Source organism: Amblyomma maculatum, chromosome 1 (genome assembly GCF_055883805.1).
Source record: "Amblyomma maculatum isolate TAMU_Amacu chromosome 1, ASM5588380v1, whole genome shotgun sequence".
NCBI lineage: Eukaryota > Metazoa > Arthropoda > Arachnida > Ixodida > Ixodidae > Amblyomma > Amblyomma maculatum.
This window is the reverse complement of record NC_139344.1, coordinates 264,435,024-264,449,066: the sequence shown is the minus strand read 5'-3', so window position 1 is coordinate 264,449,066 and position 14,043 is coordinate 264,435,024. Positions and strand designations below refer to the sequence as shown.

General features: G+C 44.7%; 1 protein-coding gene across 1 annotated transcript in view; it reads right to left on the bottom strand.

Moving 5' to 3' along the window:
• LOC146206435 (uncharacterized) overlaps window positions 1-14,043 on the bottom strand; it is a 422,112-nt gene that overhangs the window by 317,288 nt on the left and 90,781 nt on the right. Inside the window, exon 3 of the mRNA XM_084591099.1 lies at window positions 1,175-1,268. Within this exon, the coding sequence (XP_084447225.1) occupies window positions 1,175-1,268 (94 nt within the window). The remainder of the gene's footprint in view (window positions 1-1,174; window positions 1,269-14,043) is intronic.

Here is a 14,043-nt window from a genome sequence, read left to right as displayed (position 1 = left end):
GCTTTTTCATTTTTGTTTCTTTTTTTTTATTTGTCCTGCAGCACAAAGACCACATGGTTGTTCCTGCGCACATTAAATAAAGATTGATTATTATTATTATTATTGTTATTATTAATATTATTATTATTATTATTATTATTATTATTATTATTATTATTATTATTATTATTATTATTATTATTATTATTATTATTATTATTATTATTATTATTATTATTATTATTATTATTATTATTATTATTATTATTATTAGCCATTTTTCTCCCTTTGCATTATTGCAAGGCTTTATTTACACTTGCTATTGCGTTTCCTTTGGAATGTCCAATTTCTAAACTTCATGACCTTCATCATCAGCACCCTCATTGTTTCGGCTACTGCGTAATCCTGTGTGAATTCCTCGGCTACGTTAACTTTATTATTCATATTGATGATGACAATGCCTTTCTTAATTTTTTAGTGCGTAGAGGGCTGGTTAAATATTCACAGGCAACAGAGTCTGCTTTCTGGCCCTGTAGACAGGCACCTTCAACAACTCCTAAGCTCAAATTTTAAATTTATGGAGAGTGAGCAGGGGTATCATCCTCATCCGCAAAATACCACATGAGTGATCTTCATGACTGGTCGACAGTACAGCTTGAAGGCAGATTGTGCGGCGAGGAAACTTTTGACCAATTCTTACTACTTATATCTGCCTATAGCTAGTGTCGCTTCGACCGCATTCAGAGTTCCTACATTCTTTAGTGTTGGCGCGGTTCTCTTCATATTATGCAACCTCATGTCGATTATCTTGCGCTTATCCATCAACTTTGACAGCTCTACCAATTCTATACTATCGTACGGTACGTTCATGATGTCATACTATGGCGTTTATTAATCATATATTTATTCTACAGAGAAGTTCCGAGTATCTTGTGCAGCCACTCTTAATGACTCGTGACTTTGAGACTATCATTACGAAGTCCAACGAAGCTCACAAGTGTGCACACATCTGCGTTAGAGAGTTCAGTGAGACTTGAAAATACACGCAAAGCTGCGCAGCCCGGCACGCAGGTTAAACATGCAAATCGTAATCTATGCTATCGTTGCGGTGGCCAGTTATGTGATAGCATATGCCACACATTTCCGCCGAGATATGCTCTGAAAGGCGCAGCTGAGTAGAGCACCGAAGACTTACCGACAGAAGGTGTGTTGCACTTTGCTTTGAGCCTGCCATCGTCGCCGCTTTTTCGTCGGTTCAGCTTGGAGCACTGGGGCTCTGTACTGGGGACCTGCGAGAACACAGAAAATTTCCTATCTCTGAAACTGCATTCAAGAAATCACCTTTTACGCAATCTCAGCAAATAAGAATCAGAGAAAAAGACAAGATTTGTGCGTTATGGTCCTCCAAGAAGGTATCGTGTCAAAACTAATTGGAGGCTTGCCGGACTAGGCCCGGCATCAACGGCAAGCGTGTAGTGATGACAAAATTTATCGCAATAATTAAACACACACTGAAAACATTTCACAGAAAGCATAGTGAGCAAAACCTATGCTAGGAACGAGGATACATTCGAGAGATTTGCACGTCCTTTTAAGGTTTGTTTTTGAGGTTGCGGACAATACATGATCTGTTCAAAACTGCAGAGGTATATACACATCACTTTGCTTTCCATATGTTTTCGAGGATTTGGCACCGTGTAGCACGAGATGCTGAAAAGGCCAAGGTACTAGCCGCTGTCATTCCTAGATAGCGTACGGATCACTTCATGGTGCTATGAATCAGTGCTCCAAGAAATAAAAGCAATTGTCTTCCTGGATCCTGCCGCAGCTGGCGGCGATGCATTGGGCACATCACTGAGACCCTGTACTTCTCTCAGGTGCTACTACTGTTAATTTTACTGAAATTATTCTGTTCCAGTTGGCCGCCGACTGCTCACTTGCTGCTTTGTTGTGTGGTGTTACGATGGATGATTGTAATAGCTGCATCGCTCGTCAAGGAGAGTTACCAAGTTAAGGGCGGATTATGCGGTGTCCAGATTGCCAGCCCTCTTATCACCTGGGTCAGGGCTGCTCGGGAATAGCGGCCAACGCATTTACAACAATGGGTGCAGCCAAACGTTAGGCGTGGGTCAGTAAAATGTTCAGAGCTGCGAAAAAGCGAGATGGCACTTTATCGCAACCAGACGCTGACAGCACAAAATATAGCGTGGAGGCAATTTCAGCCCAGTCAGAATAGCTGAAAGGAATAAAAAGAAATGTTGAATCGCTGCCAGTACTAGTGGTAAAGGTAGAATATTTGCTACTCCCGAGAGCAGAAATGCTTAACCTGATGAAAATAATGGGGGAGCTTGAGGATTCAGCCTCTTTCCTATAACAAGAGAGTGACACGTTTCGAGAGCGGACAAAGTTGAGCCAAGAATCGGTGTGTGACAAAGAGGCCCTGCGCGAGACGGCAAACGAACAGACCGCGCAGATCCAACGTGTGCTCAAAGAACAAAAGGATGTAGAGCAATACAGCCGGAAGGCTGATCTTGAGATGCCAGTTACGCCAAATGAAATTCTGCTGGACATGCCACGAGACGTGGCGGATAAGCTAGAATTCAATTTTTTTTTTCACTTGAAGACACTACCAAGAAAGACAGCATTCCGATTACCTTGGCGCGCTTGTGTAGCCTGGCAACCAGAGAAAGATGGTTTAACGCGCGAGGCAAATTCAGAAAGCTGCATGAATCAAACCCGCTGCCTAAGATATTGTTCGATGACAACCTAAAAAAATATCACCGTGAATATTCCTAGAAGGCCAGGAAGGCAAGAAAAGAGCAGGCGTATATACATACGCTTGTGTGAAAGGACGTCAAATATATGCCAAGAAGGAGGAAAGGGCTGCTCTAATCCGAGTGAACTGTGAAGCATACCTAACACAAATAAAATGAATACTGCTCGACCATCTACACAAAAGTTCTCGTATTTTTAATTATTTTTAGAACTATCGCAGAGGGTGCTTTATATTTTGTAGATGTATTTGGGTTAACAGAAATAAATGCTCAAGATGCTTGCCTATAAATATGTTTTCTCTCAAGGGTTACCACTCAATATTTACGATTCGTTCTCCATGCAGAGGGGGTGGAATTGCTGTTGCTTTTTTTTTTTTTTTTTCACGCGACACGGTCGACACATATAGAATTGATATATAATTCGCGCATGCCGAATGCCTAGCTTTGAAGTCAAGTTCCAAGCTAACGTCGCTATCACTGCTGACAATTTATACCGGCCGTCATCGGAGAGTATCAGACGTTTCCTGCTAGAATTGGAAGCGATCGCACAGACGAACATCACCAGTGATCAGTTATGCATTTCTGGAGATCTAAACATAGACACATTATGTCCCACAAAAACTGTTGTGGCTGGTTAATTAGCCGCTCTTTCAGCTTTTGGCTTAGAAGTTACCAAAGCGCCTTCTCGTGAAGAAGTGGCGGCAGGCACATTAATTCAGTCTGGTAAAGATCATATCGATATACGTGCCCGTGGCTGCAATTTCTCCTCGACTGTCATCACTCGACGGCTGGCCGATCACTACTTTACCGTTTGCCGTTTATTTCACCGCACTACTTGCAAGGTTACAAATCACTCAATTTCGGATGCCGTTCAAACTAACTTACACATTATTATTGTTGGTCAAAGCCAATTAGAGCAACAAATTAAAAACTTTGACTGGCGGGCTTTATGTACATTAATCCCCCTGACTTAGTACATTATTTGTTCTGCCAACAATTAAGATTGTTTGAAGATGGCTGTAAGCGGGTCATTCGCAAAAAAAACAACAACAAACAAACAAAGAAACAAAGACGTAATCATAGACGGTTGATTGCAGATATCCTGCAAGCAGTTTCACACAGAGACTGTCTATGGAAGCGCTGTAATCGCTCCCCGGAGAATCTGTAACTGCGCATAGACCGGCCGCTAGAAATGGAGTTGTGGCGCTTATCCGTTGTGCTGAAAGGCAGCACAATCTTGAACAGTGTAAACTAGCTGCCAGAAACCCCTCGAAAACCTGGTCACTGATTAATCACATCAGAGGCGTTCACAGAAATGAGTCAACCGTCTGTAAAGTTCGCATGATCCCCAGGAAACGGCCGAATTATTATGCGAAGCATATTAACGTAGGTTTCGGGCCTTCACGCGACGCCCGCAAGTGGCCACCATTGACCCTGAAGTGGGGTCACGTGACATGACGTCACGTGGTGACGTCACACCGGCTGCAGATGGGGCCTCATATGGCCACCATTGACCTTGAAGTGAGATCACATGATGTGACGTCACCTGATGACGTCACACCGGCTGCAGATGGGGCCTCATATCGCACCGTCGGACGTCGCCCGGCGGAGGCCTCCACGCTTCGGTTCGCGCCGTCGCGCGCGACGCGGCGGCGGCGCCACCATCGCTGCATCACGTGATATGTGACGTCACGCCAGGGATGAAGCGGCGCGCGCCCGCCGTCGCGTCAGTCTCTGTGCCCGCCGGGCATGTATGCGGTCAAGATGCCTACGACGATTAACCTAAAACCACGTCTCCGTTACTTAGCCCCATCCACACTGAGGCAGCTGCTTAACATGCTTCGCATCCACTGGGCTTAACCTTGATAAGCCTCCAATTTTTCAACAAACACTCCGCACGTATATCAAAGTCTAAATCATCCCTAGCGCATAACAAATGTTTTTTGACAAATATCATATCGTCATCTGCTTTTTTACTCAAACTGTCGGCAACACACCTGCAACGCATAATGTTCAGCGTTTAACGAAACAAACCACTTGGTTTGGACAGTATTTCAGCGTTACTGCTTCAAAAAAAATTTTGATTGCTCTTGAGCATATCCTTCTCGTCACCTAATGGATTCTTAGAGACCGCTGCAATAAGAGGTACGTTAAAAACTGAGATTGTGAGACTTGTGTACAAGGGCGGAAGGAAACAAAACTTCAAAAATTATAGACATAATTCGATTTTAACCACACTTTCCCAAATTATAGAAAAAGTTTTGCTAGAAAGTATGACATCATTTTGAAGAAAGTTTCCGTTCTATCGGACCGACAGTTTGGTTCTTATTGGAGGCGCTTGCTCTTCTCGAGGAATTCTCGAATGTGTTGCATGCAGCTTTTGATGACAATCTATTCGCCTGCCGTCTTTTTTTTTTAGATATTGCCTGGGATTTTGAAATGGTGCACCACGAAATAGTGTTGCGAAAACTGTATCTGCTCGGGTTTAGGGGGCTATTCCATGACCTTTCGAAGTGTAGGCAGCTGCAGAGAAATTCGTTTTTATAAATAATATGTGAACAAAATACTTCTATTCCAAAATAGTGAACGCTTCCAAGAAATCTAATAAAGCCCATTTTGGGCGTCGTTACAATGCATTACATTATCAAAGACTTGGGATTATTGCAAGGGACCATAGGCCTTTAACAGCAGCATAGAGCGTGTACCTAGGGGTTGCATAGTTGTAGCACTGAAAGCGTAGGAGCTCTACGGTTTCTGCGGAAGAATACTGCGCTCTCAGCTCAGTCCAATGCGCACAAAATCCTGCCAACGAAGGCGGAAGGCAAGAACCCATGAACTAGATGGAGTTGATTGCGAATTGACAGAGAACAATTATTTATTTCAGGAATGCAGTTAGCAGCTATTTTGCACCTTTCCTTGGACTTCGCCTCCAGATCCCTATCGCGAGGAAATGCCTATATCAACTGGGCTATCAATTCACGAACAGACCAAAGATATTCGGACCGATGCTAAATTTCTCATTGAGCCAATTGCAATCAAATGAAATCAATTTAACTGTAAAAAAAATAGAGTTCATTTGGATCGTTTGGGAATCTATACCAGCACCGCCAATGTGCGTGACAGAGCAGCTACTGATATATAGGAGAGGAAAGCATTTTTTTTTTGCAACCAAAATGTACATATTTATAAAATCCCCATCAGCATGCTTTAAAAAAAACATCGTGTGAGCATCATACAAATATCACAGTTAGATAGGATTTAATCAGACAAAACCATTGGTTGGCAAAAAGAGGAATGGCCGGGAATGCAGGTGCTACTGGACACACGAAGCGACAAAAGACAACTGTAACATAAATTAATCTTCCTCATGCATTCATTCCAGTACTCGATACATTGGATAGGCGACAAGACATTCAGAGGCGTGTATCCTCCCGTATAATTTGGGGAATTACACATATGGGTATTCTTGCATGGTTGCTTTAGTCATAATACGGCTTGAAGATATTGAAGGGCAAGGGCATTCCTGCTCGGTCCAAACGGTGCATCAGGAGCGCGCGAGGGTAGCCTCGGTGGCACGCACAATAAATTATACCAAAATACTACTGTGTCCAGGTGGCAGCCATCCGAAATACCCTTCGGTCAGGGTCAGCCAGACCGTACAAAGGACCCTAAGCTAGGCCGAACTGCTCTCTGGCCTTGAACGCGAGGGCAGCTCTGCTCCCCTTGAGCAGCGCTCTGGAGCTCCCCATCCAGATCGGTCGCTCTCTGGGCCCGCACGGAAAGTGACGCTGCGCGGGTTTCGGATTTTCGCAGCGCTCAACTACGTATGTGAGCGCCTGCCAGATGGAATGGATTCCCAGGAAGAGGACACATTAACGAAGTTTAGGGCTCTCACTTGGAGCACTGATGTATAGGAGGCCGGAACGTGTTGTGTCCCATTGTGTGGCAACCTATCCACAACTCATTACAAAGCACTGAACAGTGGGGAACAGTCTCAAATTACGTGCTCTACAGTCTGCCTCTTCCCGCGAAGGAGCCGGTGCCCCTTAAGGTAGGAACAAGCCGCATTCAGCTTGACATGCCATTCGCACAGAACTCTCCAGTGAAAGCGGAAGAGGAAATGCTTCGTTGCCGTCGATACCGGAATACCTCTCATGTTCGGTACACCATCGTAGGCCGGCGCCTGCCTGCAGCGGTGCGGCGGAAGTACCCGGGAAAGTAAAAGTCCCAGTATATTGTACGTGACTTGACTGGCGCCGTGTAAGACCATGAGAAAATATCCTCCAAGAGGTCAATGAATTTCGCGACCTCCTTGTAAAAGGCTGCCTCAGGACCTCCCTTGATGCTCTGGAATGCTGTGCCAGCCAGAGTGTCAAGTGGGCATCTCCCACGAGTTGGAATGGAGCTCTCAAATAAGGGGTCGCGCTGACCTATGATGTAGAGAAACCGTTGAACTATCAGGATGACTTCGAAGTTTACGAGACCAAGGACGCCCTCCTCCAAGCCCTAAGGCAAGTTTCACCGTCTCGTGGAATCGTAACTTGAACGCCTTACCGATGTGCCGACAGTCGATGGAGCCTATTAACCATGCCTGCACCGACGGTCGAGACACGGGCGACGTTAAGGACTACCGGGCATGCGACGGCAATGCACATTTTAGATCTTGAGAAGAGTGCGAACCGTCTAGCGTCCCTACACTGAAATTCTCTGTCTCCAGCAATCAGCTTTGGGTCCCACTGAGGACGTAGAGCTGAGTCGGGGCGATAATAGACTCCGAGATAACGGTCCACGCTGCTACCCCATTACAAACCCAACAAATCAGGTCGATTGTTGGGTCACTGCTCCAGACGAGTCTTGGGATTTAGAAAGATTTTATACGGTCTCACCATACCAACCGAACTGCTCCGTAATTGAAAAGGCCTCTCAAACCTGTTGGTTGGTTGGTTTGTGGGGTTTAACGCCCCAAAGCAACTCAGACTACGAGAGACGCCGTAGTAGAGGACTCCGGAAAATTCGGCCACCTGGGGTTCTTTAACGTGCACTGACATCGCACAGCACACGGGCGCCTTGCTTTTCGCCTGAATCGAAAAGCGGCCGCCGAGGCCGGGATTCGATCCCGCGTCCTTGGGAACAGTAGTCGAGCGCCATAACCACTGCGCCACCCCGGCGGGGTTCTCAAACCTGTGACGGAGCCGAACAAACGATGGACATGTGGTGAGCCTAGATCCGTGGCGAGTTAGATAAGTCACGAAGACTCGCTTGTTCAAGCTGAATAAAGATGGACATAGTGAATACGCGATGTGAACGGCAGGAACCCGATAACGCAGACGCGTTCAAAGCTTCAGGAAATATAATAGAAAAGACAACCTGCATAGGATGAATTTTATTCTTTTATTAATTCAGCAGTAGCGTCGTGTCTTGCTGATCTGGACACTTTGGTTTCTGCAAAAAAAGCTGTCCATAAAGCGAGTCGTCTGTAATAACGAATCGAAATTTTTTCTTCTGAAGAAAAAATAAAAAAAGAAACGCTAAGGATAAGGTCTACTTTAGCGCATAATGTAGGTCAGAGAAGTTGGAACTAGAAGCTACAAGAACAAAATCCAGTCACAGTTATGCTTAAAATACGATGCAGTTGAAAGTATTGTGATGCAGTTGCATATTGTTTTCGATGGCGTTTCATTATTAAATTACTTGGTATCTACTTCTCACCTCCCACGAACACCTGCTACGTATCAGGTTTCTGTCTGATGACAGTTGCTGAATCCAACTTTCTACAAGGCGCAAGCTGCTGTCAGAGGTTTGTTCAAGTGAATTCATGCAATACAAAAAATCGTAACGTGTATCGACTGCGCACTGCCAACTTCGCAGTGTAAAATATGAAACCACAAACGAAAAGGGCAGCCAATCATTCAATGGCACTACAGTTCTTGTGGTGCCTATATCAACAAAATCTAGAAGAGAAATTAGTTTTGAAGCAGTGTAACGATTTGGTTTTCATGACTGTCTATATTAACGCGACAAAAATTCATGGAACCTAATGGTATCTGTGCATTTTCTCCTTGTCCATTGTCCGGACAGCGAGTTTCCATATTAACGAGACGTAAATGCATGGGAAGAGTTTGGTCCCCGGAAAAACTGTACATAATTCGAATAACTGTACATAATTAGTCCATATTAACGGGGGTCGTATTAACGAGGCACGACTGTATATGACAAAAAAAGTGACTACTTTAAAACGTTCCCTTGTATGATTTTGGAAGTCGTAGGGTGCATTTCTTTATGATATGCTCTCTGCTGCGTTCGGACATGAGCTCGTAGCCTCCCTCGCGCGTGTTCTTGCCCGTGCTCCCTTCTTCCAGTGGCCACGTTTGTTTTGTTGACGAGCCATTGTTTTTGTGTGTCCAGTTGCTTCACCGCGTGCATAAAATGTCCCTGCTATAACGTGCTCGTTGCTTCCATCCGTCACACCTACTTCACCTAGAACGCGCCACACAATTGAATAGTGAAATAAATAAAAAAAAAATTATTTCGCTGAGGCGCCGATAACAGGCTAGGATTCTGTGTTAGAAGCTATGTCCTTGCTGCTACCACGTTGTGCTTGCAAGTGGTTTAATGAAACATATTGCACAAATGTTTCTTTCGTGACAGCCTTCTTTGTACTGTTCCTAGCATATATACCTGAGATCACAATTTTGAACAACACGCATGCATTCCTGCAGCGGGTTAATATAAGTGTAGCACAGATTAGGCTGCAATTTTATTGATTTATTTTTTATTTCAACCTATCAAGTCCTTTCCAAGCCTAACGTAGGAGTGCGGTAATCCATTCAGAGCAACAAAATATACAAAGCGATGCGGGTGCAAACAAATATGCAATTAAAATGCCTAAGGTGCAACGCAAGCGATCATAAGGCAGGGACAAAACTCTTCCTGATATGATACCAGCACCACATTAATAGATATTATATTCAATTTATACACAGTCAATATTTGGCTCGATAGGAAGCAATGAAACTTGTGTCGAGATAACTTAGGCAGTCGCAGCAAACATAATCTCCTGCTGTACTCTGTCGACCTTATGACAGTTCGATTCGCAAGTACCGTTCCAAACAGCAGACGCGTACTCCAAAAGCGGCAAGCATATGGACAAGTACCGCTTTAAGAAAGGAAGTGGGGCATGGAACTGTCTCGAAAGCCTGCAGATGAAACCGAGTGTGTGCATAGCACGCAAAGCAGTGCGTTTAGTATGCGAGGTGAAGCTGAGGGTACGGTCAAAAAGTACATCAAGGTCATTAATTTCATCAGCCTTGTCCAACAGCACAAAATTCACACAATAAACGCAGAGAAGGCTGATAGTTTTACGAGTAAATGAGATAACTCTAGTTTTTGAAGAAATGAGAGTAGGCCCAATCTTCGCGCAACAATGAGAGAAAGGAGGTATGTCCGACTACAATGACAAGCAACCTTGAAAAGAATGCATTGCCTTGAATATATAAAGGAGAAAAAAGTAGCTCTTGACCACGGAGAAGACGCCACTAATAAAAACAGAAAAGAGAAGAGGGCCTTGCACAGAACCTTGAGGAACTCCACTGGTTGCTGTGTAAATAAGTAAGTTCTGTCCATTGACACTGCCGAAGCAGGGGCATTAAAAGAGATCGCTACGTAGGAGGGCTGTAACTGTGACTGTGAGAGCAGAAGCTTTTCGAGCAGTAATGAGTGCGTAACAACGTCGAAAGCTTTGCTCAAATCACAGTACACCAGTGTCAACCTGACCTCTCTGAAGGAGACAGCAGAGGCATACGTCATAAACGTGGTTAAGTTAGTTAAAGTAAAGTGACCCGATATGAAGCCATGTTAATTGGGAATGATGACATGTTTGCGATGGAAGGAAAGTACGTTGTGCAAATCTAATTCAAAAAGCCTAGAGGTTGCGCACAGAAGAGACATCGGACGATAATTGGAAACATCAGATTTGTTTTTAGACTTGAAGACAAGAAACACGCGTGCCATTTTCCACACGCGAGCAAAGGCAGCATTTTTTAAACAGTTATTAAATATGGCAGTCAGTACTGGTACAAAGATATAACTGAAGGCTTTTATTACGGCGGCTGGAATGTCATCAGGTCCAGGAGACAAAGATGGTCTCGGACGCTTAAGACTCGCAGTTATCAACATCTCGGCAAAGAGAACAGAATTAGATGGTGAACCAGATTGTAGGCATAAGGAATCGCAATGTGGAGATTTGTATACGGAGGAAAAGTGTTGGGCAAAACTGTCGGCAACATCCCGAATGTCCAACCCCTAAGAGTCAACTAAGCTGATACTCGAATCCTATTTAATGGAACGCTTGCGAACGTATCGCCAGAACTGACTAGGACGATTTGAGGCACTCCTCTCTAAAGACACAAAATAACAGTCGTGGTCCCGCTTGTATAAGAGTTTGCAAAGAAAACGCAAGCGGCGAAACTCGTCTGCCCAATTGACAAACCCAGGCCGTTTCGCTTTCGATGGGCTCATTACTTAAGTTTTAACGCTGTTTCTCAGTTTCCTTGAAAACCAGAAAGGAAACATCCAGTAAGAGTATGCAAAGGTATGTACCGACGCATACCATCAAGAACTATTTCAGTGAAGCGACTGACTTGTCCGTCGGCATCACCGATGTCATTGAAAAGGGACCAGTCGACGGAAGAGAAGAAATTGAAGAGACCGACACAGTCACCACGTGCATACGCGAAACGGGGCGAATTCCCCGCCCGATCTGAATTAGTAGAAGGTGAGGAAGAGACAGAAGTAGTAACTAGAAGTGGAGGGTAAAATTTGTCACAGCGAGTCAGCGGTATGTCTGAACTCGAGACTCGAACACTTTCAAAAATCGATAGACAGGCATCAAGAATATTACCACAGAAGTTTTCAATGACGTTGTGTTGCTGCAAAGAGCTAAAGGCTATAAAATCAGCATGTTACACATACTTAATATATAATAATTGTTGTGAGAAGTAAATGAGTTTCAGTTGATAGCTGGAGTATTAAAATCGCCTAAAATGAGTAGTTTGTGCTTGCTATAAAATAATAATAATAATAATAATAATAATAATAATAATAATAATAATAATAATAATAATAATAATAATAATAATAATAATAATAATAATAATAATAATAATAATAATAATAATAATAATAATAATAATAATAATAGCCGTAAAATAATTTTTCGCAAAAAAAAAAATATACCAGTAGCCCGCTAACCATGCTAACGTATTTAGGAGGCGGCCGGGTAAAACAAAGCAAAGCCCATTAGCTGTATGCACGGAGGTCTTCTGGGCGTTACGATAGGGCACTTTGGTGGCCGCTCAATCTGCCCCACAAATCGATGATCTTTACTTGCTTGGCTAAGAGCTCGGTGCTCTGGGAACGGTTCCTTTCGCGAGCACTATTTTAAAGAACATAAAACACACGATCGCTCAAAGGCCAGAATTCAATCAATTCAAATGTTATTTCCCGAGGATCAGGTGCGGAGTGAACCGGTGAAACAGCGTAATGAGCGGCTTGTCCAAACAAAGAGGCCCTCGCCATCGATTGAGAGCCGTCGTGGGTGAGAGAAAATGAGACTGCAATTGGAAGAAACGCAGACAAAGCACGGAGAGAGAAAGCGTCGCTGAACGTCGGACAAAAGAGCAGAACAAGAATCCTTCAGCCCGGCCGTTGCAGTGTAACGCGCGTAATCGCGCCGAGAGAAATTCTCGGGCTCCCTCTTGAACCTGCTCTGCTTCCTTCACCCCGGGCCGAATCAAGGGGCCGTTTTTCTCCGCCACTGTTGCGAGGCTCTCGTCCGCACCGCGCGACTCTTCCTTGATTGCGAACAAGGAGGAGAAAGCCGGCGATGGCCCGACGAGCGTCGTATACGGACCAGCCTCAGCGGTTTAAGCTCGCCAGTTTACGACTGCAGAGGGCGTAAAACCTGGTCAACTCCCGCCGCTTAGTTCCTTGCTTCTTTCCGAGCCCCCTCCCCCTCTTTTTTTTTCTTTTTTCTCTCCCGTTGTCTCCCTCGGTGCTTCCTTTTCCCGTCGAGCATCCAATGGAGTCCTCCGCCCCGTTTCGACAAGTCCTGGCGCAACACGATCGGACGCCGTCGGCTTCCAAGGCTAGTTTGACGCGGCCACCGGCTACAGTGGATTCCAACGGGCTTCCCAAGCCAGGTAAATAAAGCAGAAGAGGCGGCCCAGACGGCGAGCCTCGAATCGCCGGCTGGCTCCCGAGCTCTCCCGCTGCTCATCAACTATTTAGGGCCCCCTTTCGGCGGCGGAGGGTCCGCCATACTTTTTACCTGGCGGCCCACGCGCTGGGCTGTCAACCTGACGAAAAAGAAATGAAACAACCTCAGCGCGCGCCGGCCCATGGCGTGTATTATGTACGGTGTCCCGTCTTCCATTCTTCCTTCCCTACCGCCAGCGGTGGTCCGGACGCACCTTTGTGTCCCCTCCTGGTCCGTGCCACGCTCCCGAAGAAAATGTGCATGCCGTGATTTTCACTCCACGTCCGCGAAGCAATAAAACGATTGAGAACACAAAACGGCAGGAAACGATTTCATTTGGTTCTACTCCTTTCTTTCTGCACGTCCTCCGCTTTATCCTCCTCTTTCATTGTCCATTTTTTTTTTAAGCGCGATTGTCTCACGCTGGTTTGGGCACGATAGATGGAAGAGGTAGGAACAGCCTCCGAGAGCCGGGCATGGAGGTAAGCGTGGAGGTAAGCGTAGAGGTAAGGTAATCGAGAGATATCAGGGTAGAGGGTAGGGGGGTAAAAAGGGTAGCCATAATATCCGTGCAGGATAAATATGCAGAATAGGTGATGAGGTGAGACTGCAGCAAGTCAAAATATAAGAAGCTAACGCACTGACCCCATCACGAAGTAAAGCAAGCTATCCATAAGAGATTGCCGATTATTATGTTCAACTTAGCGAATAATTGATTTTATGTTTCAGAGAAAGTGTCTGTTACGCAAAAAAAAAAAAAATGTTTTCTGTATTTCTTTTTCAACTATGCGTTTAGGCCGTTTCGATCGTCGTAGGTGACCTTAAGGCTGCGAAAGGTGCATCGGATGCCGGTTTTAGCAAATGCGATGCCACTTCATTCGGAACTAAGCCTGAAGTGCATATTTGCAGCAGGAAATAACGACCAAGTTGGAACAATTTGCAAGAACAAATTTGAAATTATGTTCAATGATATTCAAAGCTAGAGAAAGGCTAACTTAAAATAAAATAAATTTAGACTATACGAAAAAAAAAAGT